Source organism: Ananas comosus, linkage group 13 (genome assembly GCF_001540865.1).
Source record: "Ananas comosus cultivar F153 linkage group 13, ASM154086v1, whole genome shotgun sequence".
NCBI classification, from domain to species: Eukaryota; Viridiplantae; Streptophyta; class Magnoliopsida; order Poales; family Bromeliaceae; genus Ananas; species Ananas comosus.
This window is the reverse complement of record NC_033633.1, coordinates 10,018,467-10,038,446: the sequence shown is the minus strand read 5'-3', so window position 1 is coordinate 10,038,446 and position 19,980 is coordinate 10,018,467. Positions and strand designations below refer to the sequence as shown.

Sequence of the window (19,980 nt, the reverse complement as noted above, 5' to 3'; positions counted from 1 at the left end):
AATCTGGGCCTATTGACAAGTTCAAGGGTTGGAATGGCTTTTGGAACTGATCTACGATGTTTGATAGACCTTAGAAAGGTTTTGACAAGTTACTGAAGTAAGAAAGTAACTGGAATTGGAAAATTGCATCGTAAATGCATTATCAATTGCAACGCTTCGAATTTGGTCAATTACGAAGTTCGAATGTGGGAAATGGTAAATGAAACTACCCTACATATTCTAAAGGGCTTAGACAAGTTTTTGGACAAGTTAGAGGGTGATTGGAAAGCTAAAAGCAAGAAAGTGCATTGCTTTGGCGAAATCTGTATTTTTTCTGCTTGCTGTACCGGTACAGCCACATCGTATACCGGTACGCAGTGCCAGATACGTGGCAGTAAGGCTGTTTTGGTAATTTCACATCTTGCCTCTATCCTTATCTACCCAGCACGCCCCCTGGAGGTCTTTGGATGATGCTAGAGCTCAGAGAAGTGCCTTTGCACCTCCCTCATTTTCTCTCTCTAGGGTTTCTCTCTCCTCAAGTAGAAATCGCCTATTCGAGCTTATTTCGCGCCGCACGCGTTACTCGCTGGGTTGGAAACTCAAGGAAAGCTTTTGGAACGTGGGGAGGAGGATATTTGCTGACTTTTCTGGGATTTTAACACCAGAAAGAGCTGAGTTGCAGCTTTTGAAAGGTATGTAGCTTAAATTCTCTCTAATTGGAAGTTTAGTATTGGATTCCGAGTAGTTTTGGTTTTGTTGCTCCCAGCTGAGTTCGAGGGCAATTTCAGCAGCTAAAGAGAGGTTATTTAGCTGTGATTGAACCATCTTAGACCAGGGATAAGCTGCTCCAAAGTTGGACAAAGGTAATTTGTTAGTTATGATGTACTTTCGAAATTATATGAAGTTTATTCGTGCGAATTGATGCAGTTTGGATTGTGCTCTTCGCAGCAGGTTTGCGGATTAATTTAAGCTTAATTGGTGACCTTGGGGACTGGTTAAGAGGTGTTCCAACTAAGGGTAAGCTGAAATTGCTGTAAGGAAACTGAATTTGCAAGATTCCGACTATATTTATTAATATTTGACGACTATGATGCCGTTTTGGAAATTGTTCGCAGCGGGCTTGCAACGGACTTTCGGAGTATCTCCGGCTGATGTGTAAAGGCTTTTAGAAGCTTAACTTGAGGTATTAATTGAGCCAAAAATAGGAATTTAAACTATTGCTTTGTACCAAGTACAATGTGCGCCGAAATTGGACATTTCGGTCGTAGTTTGACGCGCTTTTCGTGTTTCGTTTTCAGCAGAGTTGGGACTCCGTTGAGTAGAGTTTCGGGACTTCTTGTGGCTGGATTGAGCTTCATAATAGGTGGGTCGGACCTTCCCGAAATGGGTGAATTCCCTCTATGTCTCCTTTGACATCTGAGTTGCTGTTATTCCATATTCATGTGAATATAGGTAGAGTTTAAGGCATTGAGACCTGCACTGATATGTAGATCATATCGGAAATGAGAGCATCTTTAAATGGTAATGAAAGATTCATAACTTGTCCATTCTATATGGTTACCCGTTAAGTACTATGGATTCACGACACTAGTAGCTTGCACATGTAATTTGGCTTGTTGTTATCTATGAGGATAGAATGGTAAATTCGTGAATAGACCAATTAGTTCTCGTGAACAACAACGAGACTGAGGTACTTAAGATTGCTATGCAATACAATGTTATGTATAACTGTTATACTCTGAAAGTTCAGGCAAAGGCCTTTGTTTGGCATATGCATTTCTAATTGTAAAATGAATGGCATAGAGATCATGTGAAGAGTGTTTTATCGCTTGTTTTACTTGCTTGCATTACCTTGTTAGTTTCTACTTTCACATGATAGACTTGTATTATGGTATATGTTCTAGTAAGTAACTAGACTTTCATATGATGGCATAACTTGAATGATTATTCAACTGAATATAATCTAGTAAATAACTAGATTTGGATATGATAACATACTTGTATAGTCAAGTAGAGATTTATATTGGACTACAGGATATGTGCCATGAGTCTATGAACAGAACCTTAGTAAACCACTTTCCTTATGTGTAAGGAGTAGTGAGAGATTGTGAGTGACTGACCAGGTATAGCCTGATAGAATCACCAGTGTGATGTAAAGCTTTAACTTGTTAAGTTATATTAACGACTGGTAGAATCTTGTTAACAAGTTGTTGATAGTGACTTATGACTGGGTACTACAGTGCCGACCTTGGGTCGAGTTGAGATTCCATGTCAGAGACATGATGCTGTTGAGATATTTGTACCTTGGACTATAGCTAGCATGCCATTATGTTCTTTCGTACATGCTTGCGGGGGTCGCGCCCCCCAAGCCCCGCGTTCCGGAGTGGCTTTAGTTGAGATTCCATGTCAGGGACATGATGTTGTTGTGAGACTGGTACTGTGGACTACGGCTTACATGCCATTGTGCGCGTTTGCACATGCTTGCGGGGTCGCTTCCCCCCAAGCCAGCACTCCCGAACAGCTTAGCGACAGATGCTCGCAAATGTACGAAGTGAACGCCGAAACGGAATGCCGTGGGGGAGGCTCATTCCTAGAGTGGGGATGTTGACTACCACGGGGCCATGAGGCACGGCGCGGCTTGAACTTACCTTGTGTAAGTCCGTTGAAAATTGGGTTATGTCAAGTACTTTGACCTTAGCTGGACAGAGTAGTAAAGTTACTATATGTCTTGGGTTAAGTGAACTTATTGATGACCATACTAGAAAGTTGACATCTAAAGTGAGCTTAGTGATGAACAACCTAGAAGTTGACATCATGATTGGTTAGCAACATAATGAATGACATTATGTCTCTTTCTTGCTATGGAACAAGGTAATTACATGATATCATCTGTAATTTCAGTAAAGTGAATTATCTTGCATACATTCTGATATATGTTTGGTTAAATTGTCAAGTAATATGATTGATAGAATCTATCATGATAACTGATACCTGCAATCTATTGTTATTTATTTATGGTTGAGCAAATAGCATGAGTAGTTTACTTCCATATCTGTTGCATATAATTGCTTATTGTATTATCTGCATTTACTCGCTTATTTATTGCTATCTACTCATGCCACAGTTGACCTAGTGGTGTACTTCGCCACTCTCGGCGGCTTACCCACTGGGAACTATTGTTTAATAGTTCTCACGCCCTCTTTGTTGTTGTTTTTACAGAGCCTTCCACCCCGGGAAAGGCTAGGGTTCTTGGCGAGGGGTCTGCGGCTAGCTAGAGCCTTTTGGACGTGTACTAGACGACCTCCACCAGTTTATGTAGTTTAGTACAGAGATGTATATTAAGTGTTTTTGTAAATTGTACTTTATTTTTCTTTCATGTATTAAGGTTTGGATTGTATAAGTTTAAAAGTCGTGCTCTGATTACCTGGTTAGAATTATATGCTTTTACTATATGGTTTGTAGACGCCTTGTGTATACTTGAGTGGTGGTGTACACGGCGGGTCTGTGCACGCGACCGGATATGCTTCCGCTGGTACCCGGGCGTGACAGATTATAGTGGTATCAGAGCCTAGGGTTGAGTCTTAGTGGACCTAGTAAACCTTAGGCCAGTTGGACGATCAGGATTAGGAACGTGAGGGACGGGGTCTTTTGCGACTATGTTGAGCGAAAGTATTATGATTGGGTTATACTTATAACTCCAAAATTGTTGGAGTTCGATTGAAATGAATAACCTCTATGTCCTTCCAAAATCACGTTGGCGGCCGACAACGTGATATTGGGGAATAGTGGGCGGTCATTTCATTACTTTCGCATGATTGGGATTTTACAATTTTGAGTGGGGCTACGATAGCATGGGTTGTTTTAACCTGTGCCTATTTTGTTTGTTGCAGCTTGCAATGTCAAAGATGCACCCTACGGCGACTGAGACATCCGACCCCGAAAGACGTGCACCTTCTGAATTTAGCGAGATTCGGGAATTAAAAGAGCAGCTGGCTACTCTAGTTGGAGTGGTGGAGCGACAAGCGAATGTGACGCTACTTCAAGCCGAGGCTTTGCGCCGACAGGATGAAGGAATCAGACGGTTGGAGACCCTGTTGATTCAACAGACGGCTGATCTCAAGAAATGCCACGAGGTTTCGGATCGTACTTTGACCGTGAGAAAAGGTGTGGAATACACTGAAAGAGCCAAAGAGGCTACCAAGGGCGATCAATTACATGTCGGGGAATCATCAAGGAAACTAAAGAAGAATCAACCTTGGAAACGTGGTTCTTTTTCTAAACAAAGAAGATTGAGTGGACGATTACCTCGGCTATGTGTAATTTGTGGAGGTCCGCATGTTCCCCCAAAGTGTCCTCAGCGGAAAGGAAAGTGTTTTGTATGTGGTCAGGAGGGCCATTTTCGCTCTGAGTGTCCCAGAAATAACATGTTGACTAAGGTATCTGCACCGACTTTGTTGCAAAGAGTACCCAGTGGAGGTATGCCGACGGAATCTTAGAGTCAGATACGACGGCAGAGATAACTACTGTAGGTAGTACTTTATGCAATGTTCCTATGATTCGATATGATCATAATGATTGCTTTAGTTGCATCTCTGATCGGCTGTTGGCCGAGTTGAATAGCATTATTTCCTTCCTTAATGCATGTAGATTTTGATTGAAATTTAGTTGGGAGATACTTTATACCATGGTTTGTGCGAACTAAATTGATTCGCCTTGGAACTTTGAACATTATGCAATGCATCTTGAAGGGTTTAGCCTCGCTGATTGCGAGAATGATCATTTTACCTAAATTAGGTAATTATGGAAAGGGTGGAGCCTAATTGGCTGATACTATGAAATTGGAAGAACCCTCAAAGTGAAGGGTAGTTCTTGAGTAGTGGTTGTGCTATTCCTAAACAAGTCACAAATTGTGAACTTGATGAATAGAGAATGTTTTATGCTTAGGGCTTCATTTTGGTGAAGTAATTTCACTTGTGGTGAGATTAGATAAACTATTCGACTATGTGTCGAATATCGTGATTTCAATTAGAAACACAATTAGTGGTTGGATTAAGTCAAGATCTGATGATCTTTTGATCAGCCTTTAGTATTGGATGCATGCTTTAGATTGAGTAGCAATCTGAGGAAGCTGCAGTCTTCTATGATAGAAAGGTTATGAAGGATTTATCCAGTTGTGTGTTCGGTGAATCCTGCAAGGCAGATAATGATTGACCAGGAAGATGAATTAAAAGGATTGAGATGAGACTCTTCTAATGGCACTATGCATCTTGGAATATTGAGAAAAGAGATTACCCAGCTACTTGTTTCTTTCTCTTCTGATTCTAGTTATGTATAATTGGAACTAAGCTTCAGGGAACAAACTGCATGAGGTTAGTCTTTGGGAATTAATATCTTGACTGATAGTTATATCAAGATAATTCTCATACAGTTCGAAAGCAAATGGTAATGCTTCAAGTGTAGGTTAACGAAGACTTTGTTCAGATTTCTTCCCCGGTGACGGAAAAATATGTAGAATAATAGCAATAGAGAACTTATGGGTGAAGTATAAACTGATTCCCCTTTATTGCCTAAATTGGATTTGGGACAATGAATACTTTGAGCATCACACTCTCAGAACAGTATCAAAGAAAGTTTATCTGAATTGATCTACTTACAGGAGCAGATAGTGACGTTACAAGTGATTTTGGTAGAAGCGAAGCTCCAACTTAAGCTTGCACAAAATGATTTGAGTATATGAGGAAAATTTTCCAGTGATGAAATGGTCATGATTTACTTTATGATCGGTGTAAAGGAAAGCAGTAAAGCTGTAGAGACAGCATTAATGGAATTTGTCTGAACATAAGTATTGACGTGGAGCAGCATCCATGAATGTGAATTGGGATTCTCGCCTAGTGGCAGAAAGAAATATGATATTAAGGTGTTGGGATATAATGCTGAATAGTTCATCAGGAATCCACCTTTAATGGATTGATGGATAATCAATTTTAATTTGCTATTAAAAGGGAACTACCAGGGATAACTAGTTCGTTATCAATGACTGCTGGATAATGCAAAGTAATCCTTGGTATTTGATTACCTTGTAAAACACAAGTTGTATATCAGATGTAACCTAGGAAGCCTTGGGCTTCAGCCTCAACCTATTTGAGAAAATAGGAAATGAATTCATCTTGGAATAAAATTGCACTGGGAGTGCAATCTTTTAAAGAGTTTTGACTTTTGAGAATTCCACTGCTAATATATGATAATTTCTTGGAACTCAAGATAGGTACCAAGTATAACTACTAAGCACTATTGAAAATGGTACCCTTGGAATTCTTCTTATCGAATGAATGATTAAACTCCTGCAGATGAACAACGATGGAATGGATTTCCCATCCTTTTTAGATGATTTCGAATGAAGATTCAGTTCTAGTTTCGCGGACGAAAAGTTGACATCTAAAGTGAGCTTAGTGATGAACAACCTAGAAGTTGACATCATGATTGGTTAGCAACATAATGAATGACATTATGTCTCTTTCTTGCTACGGAACAAGGTAATTACATGATATCATCTGTAATTTCAGTAAAGTGAATTATCTTGCATACATTCTGATATATGTTTGGTTAAATTGTCAGGTAATATGATTGATAGAATTTATCATAATATCTGATACCTGCAATCTATTGTTATTTATTTATGGTTGAGCAAATAGCATGAGTAGTTTACTTCCATATCTGTTGCATATAATTGCTTATTGTATTATCTGCATTTACTCGCTTATTTATTGCTATCTACTCATGCCACAGTTGACCTAGTGGTGTACTTCGCCACTCTCGGCGGCTTACCCACTGGGAACTATTGTTTAATAGTTCTCACGCCCTCTTTGTTGTTGTTTTTACAGAGCCTTCTCCCCCGGGAAAGGCTAGGGTTCTTGGCGAGGGGTCTGCGGCTAGCTAGAGCCTTTTGGACGTGTACTAGACGACCTCCACCAGTTTATGTAGTTTAGTACAGAGATGTGTATTAAGTGTTTTTTTGTAAATTGTACTTTATTTTTCTTTCATGTATTAAGGTTTGGATTGTATAAGTTTAAAAGTCGTGCTCTGATTACCTGATTAGAATTATATGCTTTTACTATATGGTTTGTAGACGCCTTGTGTATACTTGAGTGGTGGTGTACACGGCGGGTCTGTGCACGCGACCGGATATGCTTTCGCTGGAACCCGGGCGTGACAATGGGTGACCCTCTAGGAAGTGGGGCGTCTTAGCTAATTAAGATATTTATTTAATGCATTTAATTCTAATAATCGATTAATTGCTAAGGATAGGTAGAGAGATTGGACTATACCGCTATAGTAATAGATACTATTGATCATTAAGAAATTTAAAGTAAATGATTGCTACCCATTTGAAGTGCTCTCTTTTGTTATAAATTTTCTTGATATAACTCCCAAGTTTTATGAATCTTAATTAACTCTCTTTTCATTACAAAATTTTGAGTATAACTCTCGAACTTTATTAATCATAATAAATATACAAAAATTTTCAAAGAAAGAAATACATCATGCAAAATGAGGTCTTGCTATTTTGCACCTCTCCTTGGCATAACCTTTTAGCTTATTTTTCTCATTTCATGAAATAATCTACCCTTTCATAATTGGTTAAATTACAGAAAAGCCCCCTGACAAAACTCACTTTTTTCACTTTTTTTCCTGTCATTTAAAAACCTATACTATGTCCCCTTAAAAAATAAAAATATTTACTTCCGACCCCGCCATCAGTGTTCCGTTAGGGTTCCATCTATATCCCATTATTATATTTTTTATACCTAAAATACCCTTCTATCCCTTCTCAGCAGCGCCGCCTTCCTCCCCTTACTGATGACGTTGTCGGTCGTGTCGTCTTGCCCTCCTCCACCATCTCCCTCTCGCCTATCCCTTCGTCCGCGCCCACACTCATGCCCTCGCCTCCTCCGCCGCCTCACCCTCACCCAACCCGACCTCTTCCCACCGTTGCCTAATGAAGCAGAGTGAGGGCGGGGCGGCGGAGGGAGAGATGGGGTCGAGGGAGGCACAAAGGACGAAGGTGGAGAGGCTACAGATGAAGCAGCGTAGGGGAGAATACGAAGATGGAGAGGGCATTTTGGTCATTTTGTCAATACAATTAACACTGTACCCCCCTTCTGAATATTTTTTATTTTTAAGAGAGCAAAGTGTAGATTTTTAAATGACATGGTAGAGGAATGAAAAAGCGGGTTTTGACAGGGGGGTTTTCTATAATTTAGCCTTCATAATTTTTTTTTCAAATTATATATTATGTTATTTTCTTTTTTAAATTATATATCATGCCAATTATCACAATGAACAGACAATTTGGACAATTTTATTATCTTGGCGGGTGAGCACCAATAAATTTTTTAGCAATATTTAGACTCTTTCAAAAAAGATAACAGGTTAGTTTTGTTATTCTTTTTTTATTCTCTCTTTTTCATCGCTTACCTCCACATAAAGAGTAAGATATTATTGTTCTTTTGATTTGCTTAGAAAGTAAGTTTAAGTTTTAGTTTCTATATGCTTTTATGAATAAAAGGTTTAAGAGTGCAATATTTTTGGGTAACACATTATTTTTTTACTATAAGTTATTATAATTAAAATTTGGTTGCTATTTCATGCATTGCATGAGTTAATTGCTAGTTTTAATTAAACTCAAAACTTATGGGTGTGCAAGGCTTATTTGCATTGCATACTGAGTTGACAACAAAAAGCTCTATGGAGAGTAATCAAGATTACAATAAGAACCATTATATAGAAGAAGATCACGAAAAGATTAAGCAGAAATGATAAAGAAAATAAACACAAATGATACAAATCAAAATGACGTGTATACATATGTAAGTATAAATATAAAATAAATGTCTAAATACATATACATCAAAGCTGTAGAAAATGATCGATACAAGCAAAAAATATATATCTACATGCATGCACAAGGAAAGAAAGAAAAGGAAGGTATGTAACTAGTAATAATGTAGATACCACATGTTTCCAAAAATAGGTCATGCTGGATGTGTTTAGAAGGCCATATCTCGTGTTTGCCAGCGCAAGCCTGAGCACAAGACTCATGTGATTAGGATACCATCTCAAAAAAATAATAATTAATTGAATTAATTAATTAATAAATAATGATATGATATAATACTTTTCAAATATGAAAAAAGTCTAGATCAAAAAATATAAAACCAATAACAAATAAAGAAAAAAAATTCTACATTACTAATACCGAAAAAAAAACTCAACTCGATCACAATATGACAGTCAAATACCAACGAGCTCCACGCTAATTTAATTCAAAACCATACCACCAATCTTCATACACAACTAACACTCTAGAATAGCGATTATAATGTCCCTTACACTTATTTTAAGCATACATTATTCCAAAGAATAGTGGTCATAATGACTCTATATTCATCTCATCAATTGTACGTTATTTTCAAAATAGTGGTCATAATATATCTTGCACTCATTTCAGGCATACGTTAATTCTTCATCCCACTAGTAATATAAAATATCTATCTAACATATCATCCCCATGATTGTAAGTTCATACCCTGCACCCTACACCCTAATCTACTCCAAAACCATGCCACCTACCTTCGTACATAGCACAATACTCCAGAATAATGATTATAACATATCTAACACTTATTTCAAGCACACGTTAGTCATAATATATTTGGCATTCATCTCAGTCGTACGTTATTTTCAAAATAGAAGTCATAACGTATCTTACACTCATCTTAGGTGTACGCTATTTATCCCACTAGAGATATGAAATATTCATCTGGCATATCACTCCCACAATGCATCTTAATTTACTCCAAAATCATATCATTCACCTTCACACACAGCGTAACACTCTAAAATAACAATTATAATGTATTTGACATTCATTTCAAGCATATATTATTTGAAGAATAGTGGTCATAATATACTCAACATTCATCTCAGGCGTACATTATTTTCAAAATAGTAATCATAACTACGTTGCACTCATTTCAGGCGTACATTGTTCATCCTACTAATGATATGAAATATCCATATAGTAAATAATCCTCATGCACTGCATGTTCATGATACTACACTTTGTTCATACCCAACACATATTTTAGGCATATGATACTTACATTCATTTATCAACAACATCCGTCCATAGTATAATCATTGTCCTCGGACAGTCCATCGGAGTGCAGCTCCTCACCCTCCTAGCAACATTCGACATCTGTCTAAATTGTAGTAATCTAAATTCTACTCCACATCCTATATTATATCTAACGTTTATTTACAATATAGGCCAAAAGTCATAATGATCTTAAATATCAAATAACCGGATTCTTGATCCCGACCCCCGTTATAAACTGAGACACATCACCAACAACCGTGACCATAATACTCCACAATGACACCATAGCCCTCATCACATAAAACCTATATCTAACTCCATTCTTATAAATACAACGAAAGTATCTAAGATAGATGTCCAAGAAATTATATAATTGTGTTAAATAGTATGATAAAATATCGAAATTAACAATTTCCACTAATGTAAATAGAAGGGCATATTCAGTAAGTGATGTTATTCAATCAAATCATTCAATGATGAAGCGTATAATATCCAAATTCTTAAGTTCAACTCATAACAATGTAATTAGGATGTCGAATATTACTTTTATGTGTTAAACAAGCCCTGAAAGTTAAATATGCGGACTAGTATTTATAGATATTATAAAGGGATAATTGTCTATATACCCGTCATACGTTTGAAAATATCCGATTTATCCCTACCTTTTTTTTCTTTCTAAAATACTCCTCATATATTCCACCGTTATTATAAAATACCCCCTCAGTTATCTCCTGTTAAGTTAACTTGGATTAAACGTGAGTTAAATATCTACCATAGATAAAAAAAAAATTAAAATACCAATTTTGCCCTTAACTTAAGGGCAAATAAGAAATGTTGGTGACGATAGAGGGGTATATTAGAAAAGACCAAAAGTCATAATACTTTTTGTGCCCCTGATTTTAAGGGCATATAAGAAAGTCAGTGATTGTGGAAGGGTATATTTGAAAGGGCAAAATAGTAATTTTACAGAGATAACAGAGTTAATTAACAAATTTTAACTCTGGGGATATATTAGAAATAGGTTGGAACGTAGAAAGGGTATTTTCAATATTAGCCTTCTAAGAGGGGTAAATCGAAAAGTCGGAAACTTTTCAGGGGTATATAAGCAATTGCCCCTATTATAAATGTAGGTTGAATCTTGAAAGCTAAGTCATCGAGGAATTTTCTAAAAAGATATGCATGTTTATGTCAGTTCATATACCAACAATCTAATAACAAGATAATATATTCATAAAGAAAGTGCAATTTTTCAAATACAATCTCTCATATGAGTAGATATGGACAATAAAATAAAAATTAAAATAACTTAGAAAGGAGGATTATTTTAATTTTAGTGACGTAACTTGGAGAGAAATCTTCTATTCATCAGTATCAATAAGGTTCTCAGAAAATAAAAGATAAAAGTGAGGTGAAGAGATCCTTAATCAATCCTAAAGAAAAACAGAAGCACTAATTAAATCAATAAAGAAGACTCTCCATAGCTCCTAATGAAGCTAGCCAAGAAAACTAAAGAAAAAAAAAACCACGAGTTTAGCTCATTCTGTTGTCCATAATCAATCTTCATCTCACAAATGGTCGACCGGGGTAAAGGTCAATCAAGACTATGATGGTAGTCATTCATTCGAAGACCAAAGCTATAGCTTCCGTTAGCCATCTCATTGATCGACCGTGGTGGAGCGTGGTGGAGTGGTTGGTCTACCATTTAGTTATCATAAACTATAGTTCAATTCTGAATTTTACTAAACCAAAGATATATCATAACTAACTCATTTCCAAATAGCAACACAACCTAAAATTTTCATTAAAAACTTTCAAAACATCAATGTACATCATTTGATGAAAAACAAAGATTTTGGCTAAGTTCCAAGTTTATCCTAATTGAAGTTGGTGCTACAATATAGGACTCTCAAGCTTGGTCCCCTATCTTGCCAAAACCCTTATGAAAGGAGAGCCTTAGCCACTATTCCGGTGTGAGCTCAAGGTAGGATTAAAAGCGTCAAGATTCAAGAGTGAAAGAAAAGGGTGGCTAGCTAAGTAGAGAGAAAAAGAAAATAAAAGGAGTGGAGATAGAGGAAAAAGAAGAAGAGAGGAAGGAAGAGAGGGAAGAAAAAAGAGAAAGAGGAAGAATTAGAGAGTGGACATGAATGGGGAGGGAAGAAAAAAAGAAAAGAGTTTACACAGGGAGGAACACGTGCTCTCATCCTTTCGCATGGGCAGGAGATGAACAAAAGAGAAAAAATAGTAGAAAGAAATAGCTGGAGGCTAGTGGCCGAGGTCGGTCAAACAAAAAGCTCTGACGGTTGACCATTGGTTGACTAAAACTTCATCAATTTAAAATTCTAACTTGAAATTAAAAATTTAAATTTTCAAAATTCAAATTAATTCAAAAATATCAAATTTAAAGTCTCAAAATTTAAATTAAGTTAAAATATCAAATTTAAAGTTTAAATTCAAAATTTATAAATTACACAGGTTAGGTCATTACAACTACTAAATGAGAAAAGATGATAAAGCTTTAGTGCATAAATATACATAAGCATTAGGCACATGTATTATTTTTCAAAGACGTCAAGTAACAAAGCAAATAATTCAAAAAATTAAATAACAAAATAAAAATACCCTATAGCTAGAATAGTGATTTTAAAATTATTTAGGCCCTTGGATGCATAAATTGTTAGAATTTTTATAAATGAGGCCAATTAATCATATTTAAATTTGGATTTACTGTAGATAAAGGTCAATCCTAATAGATATAGAATTATTTGATATGATATATCTTATCTCTTTTGCATCTATTCAAATTAAATAGAATCCTTATCAGACTTTAATGGGAAGTTGATCTGGACTCTATATAAAAGAGATATTGGTCATGTCACCTTCTCGTACGTATTTTGGTGAATAATTATCATCTGTTCTACAGCATACGGAGAGTGTCTGAAAAAAAAGGAGAAACCAGATTATCGAAGTTTGATTGGTGACATTTAGATTATAGCCAGACTTCTCGCATCTGCAGATTGATCAAGAATATCTTCTATATGGCCCTATGTGAGTTCTTTTATTTTGTTTATGATCCTGAATTTTGGTATATATTTAATTTTTTATTGTTGTTTCACATACCTATAAAGATTTATCATAAATATCTTGTTTGGCATATCTCTTTGTGTTGATACCTACTTTTAGCAACAACGAACAAGCGGGCTAGAGTGTGCCACGTGGGTCGCACGAACAGAGGCTTCAGCAAGGTGATGCCTTGCGCTTAATATAAGGATGTGCCAAAACTCGAAAAGCTTCGGGTAAAGGATGACTTTGGCTAGTAGCCGTGTGAGTAGGAACAGAATTCTGGTTGAAAGTCTGAAAACTTCGAATGGTGAAAAGCACGAAACAATCTTAAGGTAAGAAAACGGAGAACATAGGTTGACCTTGGAAGGGATGAGGCGTCTCTTGAGAATGTCCCTAATTACTGCACATAGTACGAATAAGACGACGAAAAGGTGCCTAGTACTATAGCAAAGGGGAAGTGCAGTGTCGGCGAAAGGGTGATGGCGCAAAGGCTACTATGAAGCACAATCGCTGACAAGACATACGTGAAAGGAAAGATAGAAGAGCCAGAAACATGGTGCTTGGAGGAGGAGATAAGTGAGGGCGAAAAAAAGATTGCCGAATGACACTTCGGCTATAGTACAAAAAGGAGAAGAAAATATTAAAGGAGACCCTAAAATGAGTTATAAAATTTGATTATAATAATTTAAAATTTTTAAATAAAAAATTATTAATGAATTAAAATTTGATAACCAAAAGTATAATTTATCCAAAAATAGATAAAAAAAGGGGTACTAAAATGAATGTGCAAATTTGGGGGGCAATGGTGCAATTAACCACACATTTTAGAGATGTCAACGGGTTGGGTTTGGGTCGGGTTTTTAAAAATCCGAACCCGAAAACCAAATTAAAATTCGTACCCGGACCTGAACCCGGCGGGTTTTAAAAATCCATACGCATATCCGTACCTGACCAAAAACCCGAAACCCGAACCAGGACCCGGACCCGGACCCGGCGGGTTTTAAAAATCCATACGCATATCCGTACCTGACCAAAAACCCGAAACCCGAACCAGGACCCGGACCCGGACCCGGCGGGTTTTAAAAATCCATACGCATATCCGTACCTGACCAAAAACCCGAAACCCGAACCAGGACCCGGACCCGGACCCGGCGGGTTTTAAAAATCTATACCGTTGAATGAAGATGTAAGAGATAAAACTATTAAATATTTTACATTTTATATAATAAATAAAAATAAAGTATGTATATATATAATTTATTCGGGTTCGGGTTCGGGTTCGGGTTTGGGTCGAGTTTGGGTTCGGGTCGGGTAAATATAAAATCCATACCTGTATTCATATCCGTCGGGTTTTTTATTTTTTATGCCCATAATCGAATCCATACCCATTTAGCTCGAATAAACCCGTCCCGTTCGGATTCGGATAATATTTCGGGTAATCCATACCCATTGACATCCCAAACCCCTTTCCATCCTCAACCAAGTTTGTAAAAGGGTTAAATGCATACAGGTCCCTGCAAACATAGTCAATTGCGGAAATATCCCTGCAAAACGGAAACTCCATAAGTTATCCCTGCAAAAGTCTAAAGTTATGCAGATATGTCCCTGCCGTTAAGGACTGTTAGAAAATTTTCGTTAACCACGGTTAAAGTACTTAACCATGGTTAATTATAAGGTAAATTTACGATTCTACCCTTCTTCTTCTTCCCCCTCTTCTTCTTCCCTCTTCTTCGTCGCCGGCGAGGGCAGCGGCGGCAGCGACGGCGGCGACGACGGCAGCGACGGCGAACCCTCTCTCTTTCTTTTCCTTCTTCTTCCTCTCCCTCTTCCCTTTTCTCCCTTCTTCTTCCTCTCCCTCTTCCTCTTCCCTCTTCTTCATCGCCGGCGAGGGAGAAGATGCGACGGCAGCGGCGAACCCTCTCCCTTTCCCTCTTCTTCTTCCTCTCCCTCTTTCTTTTCCTCTTCCTCTTCCTCTTCCCTCTTCTTCGTCGCCGGACGAACCCTTTCCCTCTTCTTCTTTCTCTTCCCTCTTCCTCTCCCTCTTCCTCTCCTTCTTCCTCTTCCCTTTTTTTCTTCCTCTCATTCTTTCTCTTCCCTCTTCTTTGTCGCCGGCGAACTCGACCCGCGCCGTCGTCGCCATCCGCTCCGGCGGCCCGAAGAGGAAGAGGAAGAGAAAGAAAGGGGGAAGATGCTTTTGGAGGGATATATTTGTGAGGGCAAAATGATCATTTTACATGAAAACTGTTAAAAAATAAACAGCAGAGGGACATATCTGCATAAATTAGGACTTTTGCAGGGACAGCTTATGGAGTTTCCGTTTTGCAGGAATATTTTCGTAATTTACTATGTTTGCAGGAAGGTATATGCAAATAACACTCTGTAAAAATACACTCATCACTACACAAGGCCTTCATTTCCATTATCTCCTTCATTTTCGCAAAGCCATGGTGAAACCCTCACCATGGTCATGGGCTCCTCCTCATCCCCTCTCCTCTTCTTCCTCTCCCTTCCCTCCTCTCCTCAAAGAAGCGCCATTAGAGGCCTCCACTCCTCCCCACTCCCCTCCCCCAAACCCCTCACCAAGCGTCGCAACCACCTCCGCATCAAGCTCCCCAAAACCCTAGAAACGCCTCCCCAAAACCCACCTCCTCTCCCCCTACAAACCCACCAAACCCCTCCTCAAAACTCTCAGCTCGATGAGGCCCGTGAAGCCTCCGCCATTGCCCACCTCCCCGTCCTCGGAGCGGAGGTCGAAGCCCTCGAAGAAGCGGCCGACCCATTCCCCCCCGCGCCTGCGCATCGATGGCTCCCGAACCCGGTTCTCGACCTAGGTTTGCGATTCGCTCTCCTTCTTGTTGTTCAAACCCTTGCCGCTGTTTGGTTCCTCGGCAGTGGCCGCGGCAATGGGAGCTTGGAGAAGAGGAGGGAGGGTTTGGAACAGGGGAGGGTGGAGGGACATGTGGGCAGAGTAGTCGGCGAGGTTTCGGAGTTCGAAAGAAGGTTGCAATTGATAAGAGCAATGGTGAAGGAGGTGAGGGAGAAGGAAAGGAGGGATCTTGCGGCCGGTAAGGATGGAATTAGGGACGAAATCGGTCGAGGGCTCGCTCGTTCGAAGAAGAGTTCTTCTACGAATTCGATGAGTTTGAATGGAAAGAGGGAGACAGGGGAATCAAATGAAAAGAGAAAGCTCGAAGCTTTGAGCTCGAATGCGAAGAGTAGAAATGTTTCCAATGGATTTGGGGGTTCAGAGGTTAAAGATGATGATGATGATGATGCAAATGGTATAAAATTCTCTTTCTTTTATGTTTACATTAGTTGAATCTGTTTGAAATGTGTAATATTTGTTTGTTTCTTGTTGATTTAACTCATTTCCCCATGTGAACTTAGTATACAATTAGCTTTGAGTGCCATATCCACCATATTTCCATTGTGTCTCACGTTCTTAGGGCTTGTTTGTTTGGGTGAAAGTGGAGAGGGGTGAAGCTGTTTTCAGTCATAAACAATCACTTCTGCTGTTTGGTTCACTGTAATAAAAATACAGTCGAAATTCGAGTTACCGAAAATACCGTAATTGACTTCGGCCCACCATGGGCCGAATGGGCCGAAGTCAATTACGGTGAAGAGAGGTGAAGGAACAAATAATAAAATAATACAATGGGTAATGCTAGTTATATTTAAGTATATTTAATTATGGTACTAATTGCTCTTTTCTTTAGTTTGCATATTTAAAATATGATAAAAATTGATTAGTTAAGTTTTAGTATTTCCTTCATTTTAGTAATTTATAATTTTATTGTTGTATTATTATAATTTATGTATGAAAAATAATTTAGTTGTTTAAAAAATAATTTAGTTGTTTAGATTAAACATTTTAATTATATAGGAATATAATTATATTATTTTTATTTATTATATTATAATTTATTATTTATCAAGTTATTTTTTATTTATACATAAATTATAGCTTTACATTATTTACTTTCCGCCAAACAAACGGCAGAACTGAAGAAACTTCATTTCCATAGTTATGAAACAAACATCAGGGGAGAAATACTTTTTACCTGAACTCCACTTACCGAAAGTCCAGTTTCAATAAAACAAACATGCCCGTCCAGTTTCAATGAAACAAACATGCCTTTAGAGTACAATGATTCTTATCCAATATCCATGGCTTGTACTAAGAAAATCACCTAAATCTTTAGTTATGCATGTGGTTCTTAACAATTATGCAATAGTACATTCTCATGTTCATTTTCTCAGTTTCACATCTTTCTGCCCCCAAACCGCTATGTTGGGTTTCAAACCACTGCCTCAAAATATTAAGCCTAGTTATTATTATTGGAGTCCTTAGTCCTTATAATTTTCATATATAATTTTTTTTCTATCCGATGTGGGACTATTAGGGTGTCACATATATCCTAAGACCTTCCCTTTTTTGCAACCTCTGATAGACCACATCAAGGAGGGCATAATCGCTGCATGATGAGCAAATAACTAAGTTGCCTAAAACCATGAACTTCAGATAGAATATAGTGGATTAAGAATGGCATGCAGATTTCTAGCTTAAACTCTTTATCTAGTAAAAATGCAATTGATTATTCGATAAAATTATTTATTTATCCATTTTAGGCGGTTATCAGCAGATTGCTTATCATAGTCCTGTGGAAGAGTCTTCTCAATTGCATAAAACAGATGAAGTACGACCTCCCAACTCTTTGACGCCAAGGAATCTTCGTAATTTGGAAACTTTAACGGCTTCATCTAGTTGGCATGACAAATCTATAGAAGAAAAGAAACTCATGCTTGATGACCGGAATACTCAAAGTCCCATTAAAGCGGCGAAAATGAATAGGAAAAATGACGATATTGATGCGGAAGAGAAATCGTGGTGGTTGAAACTCCCATATGTCCTAGTAAGCAATTTTCATTTCATGTCACATGCATTAAAATGTAACAAACTTACCATTTACACAATCTACTTTACTGTTCTTGTGTCGTATCTATTTAAATTAACCCTTCCACGCCACAAACTTTTAGTTTTCTGAATGTTTGTTAAAATGATTTTCAGGGAATTTTTTTACGCAGAGGTGTAGAGCGAAGTGGCCCCAGAGGACTTTATTCGTTAAACATGGACTTGTCTTCAGAAAATGACGATTCTCCATCCTATACAGTTGCATTTCAAGATCGTGGTGATGCGACAAATTTCTGCTACTTGCTGGAGTCATTTTTCGAAGGCTTGGGTGACGTCAGTGCCGACGTTGTTCCTCTGACAATTCAAGTAAGAATTTCTACGGACACAAACACGATGTATAAAAACGACGAGTATTTGAGTGTAACTAATGATGAAAAAAGCATAGAAGATTCTCTTCTTTTGACTTTCGATTCTTATAACTACTGCTAAAAAGTGTAGATGCTGAATGTTTTGCAGGAGCTTAGTGAGGCCGTCGAGTCGAATGAATTGAAGTTAATTGTTGTAAGAAAAGGCCAGCTTCAACTATATGCTGGACAGCCTTTAGCAGAAGTCGAGACCGTGTTGCGATCTCTGATGCGCTAGAAGCTGAAACAAGGGATGCTTATATTTCCTGCTGAGGTTTGATTCATTTGCATCTTTTAAACTATTCAATAGTGTCTATTACTTTTGATCATTTCCTTTCTTTATCCATTGTAGAAAATTTTCCAACTCTTCTACAGTGTTGGGAGCATGGTTTTATTTTTATTAGGTTGGGGAAAAGTATATAGGATTTGCTTTTTCGCTTTTTGGTGGGACCGCAAAAATTATATTAGAATCGAATAGTTTTGATCTAAGCAAAAGTATATTTTTGTAGAAGTAAATGGAATGGAATATTTGTCAATCTTACCTTTTCCGCAATCCCAAACAAAGTCTTATAAAGTTCCTTTTGGCCCAAGTAGCTCTTTGCAAGGATTTAAATGCCGTGGCGCGGAGTCGTGTCGGAAGCTTGCTCGCACGGTGCGTGTCAGACTGTGCCAATGCATGTCAGTCACAAAAAATATGTGTGCCGACACATAATGGCATAGTATATTTATTTTCCTTAGTAATAAAATATTTTAACTGTTTATTATGTATATTTATCAAATCTTTTGAATTTTATTGAGAAAATTATTTACTAATTTAAAGAATAAAAGATTTTGAACTGCGCCATCTGCACAAGAGCTATATCGTAATAATATCTTGTTGGTAAGATACGACACGATGGATACAGTCTGTGCCGATGGGCATTTAAATCCTTCGCTCTTTGTTTAGAAGGTGGAATCTGCGTGTTATTTATGCATTTGTCTTTGCTAATTAAAGTTAGAGCCCATTTTGGTATTAATAGCAATCTAATGCTATTTAGTTGAGAAACTATATGTGGAAATATGTTTCTTGGTTGTCTAGAGGAATCATAGAAATTATGAGCGTTTTTGGTTCGCTCTTTTTTATCCAAGAATCAGAATTGGAATGGACGAATTCGTTTGTGAGTGTTTGATATGCCGGAGTTCTATTCAGATTTCAATTCTCGGATGAATGTGAATCTCCATTTACCTTTTTTTCAATTCAGTGTAGAAAGTCGGATTGGAAGTTGAATTTAGGCAGAAAAAATGCACTTTACAAAAATATCTTAATTATATTTTATATTTTTATTTAAAATTAAATTTAAATTTGTGCCTTTAATTTTTAATTAAAATATAAAAATAAATTAGAAATTAAAATTTTAATTCTAGATTTTGATTTAGAAATTAAATTACAATATAATTCAATCAAGCACTTGGAATTTGATCTACAA

At 37.5% G+C, this 19,980-nt stretch overlaps 1 protein-coding gene and 1 long non-coding RNA gene across 6 annotated transcripts; both read left to right on the top strand.

The window, feature by feature from the left end:
* On the top strand, positions 1-4,448 carry LOC109719218. Of its 3 annotated transcripts, none has more exons than XR_002218652.1 (6): positions 1-671; positions 746-842; positions 928-996; positions 1,095-1,162; positions 1,278-1,342; positions 3,870-4,448. It is a non-coding gene; the product is annotated as an uncharacterized LOC109719218 (long non-coding RNA). The 3 variants fall into 3 exon arrangements; XR_002218651.1 differs by lacking the exon at positions 3,870-4,448 and adding an exon at positions 3,199-3,239 and having other exon boundaries at positions 931-996; XR_002218650.1 differs by lacking the exon at positions 3,870-4,448 and adding an exon at positions 3,199-3,239.
* LOC109719775 lies at positions 15,583-19,227 on the top strand. 3 transcript variants are annotated; one of them, XM_020246589.1, is made up of 5 exons: positions 15,583-16,479; positions 17,828-18,111; positions 18,267-18,476; positions 18,627-18,788; positions 19,109-19,227. In XM_020246589.1, exons 1-4 carry the CDS (start codon positions 15,660-15,662, stop codon positions 18,750-18,752), a joined length of 1,440 nt encoding a protein of 479 aa, XP_020102178.1. In that variant the 5' UTR covers positions 15,583-15,659; the 3' UTR covers positions 18,753-18,788; positions 19,109-19,227. The 3 variants fall into 3 exon arrangements, with proteins under 3 accessions (XP_020102178.1, XP_020102177.1, XP_020102176.1); XM_020246588.1 differs by lacking the exon at positions 19,109-19,227 and adding an exon at positions 18,867-19,091; XM_020246587.1 differs by lacking the exon at positions 19,109-19,227 and having other exon boundaries at positions 18,627-19,091.

What these genes read in the sequence shown, in the direction of transcription:
- LOC109719775 (XM_020246589.1), top strand. Translation starts at nt 15,660, where the DNA reads ATGGTCATGGGCTCCTCCTCATCCCCTCTCCTCTTCTTCCTCTCCCTT. An exon ending in TGATGATGATGATGCAAATG is followed by an intron (nt 16,480 to 17,827) that starts GTATAAAATTCT and finishes TATCCATTTTAG; the next exon opens with GCGGTTATCAGCAGATTGCT. An exon ending in TGAAACTCCCATATGTCCTA is followed by an intron (nt 18,112 to 18,266) that starts GTAAGCAATTTT and finishes AATGATTTTCAG; the next exon opens with GGAATTTTTTTACGCAGAGG.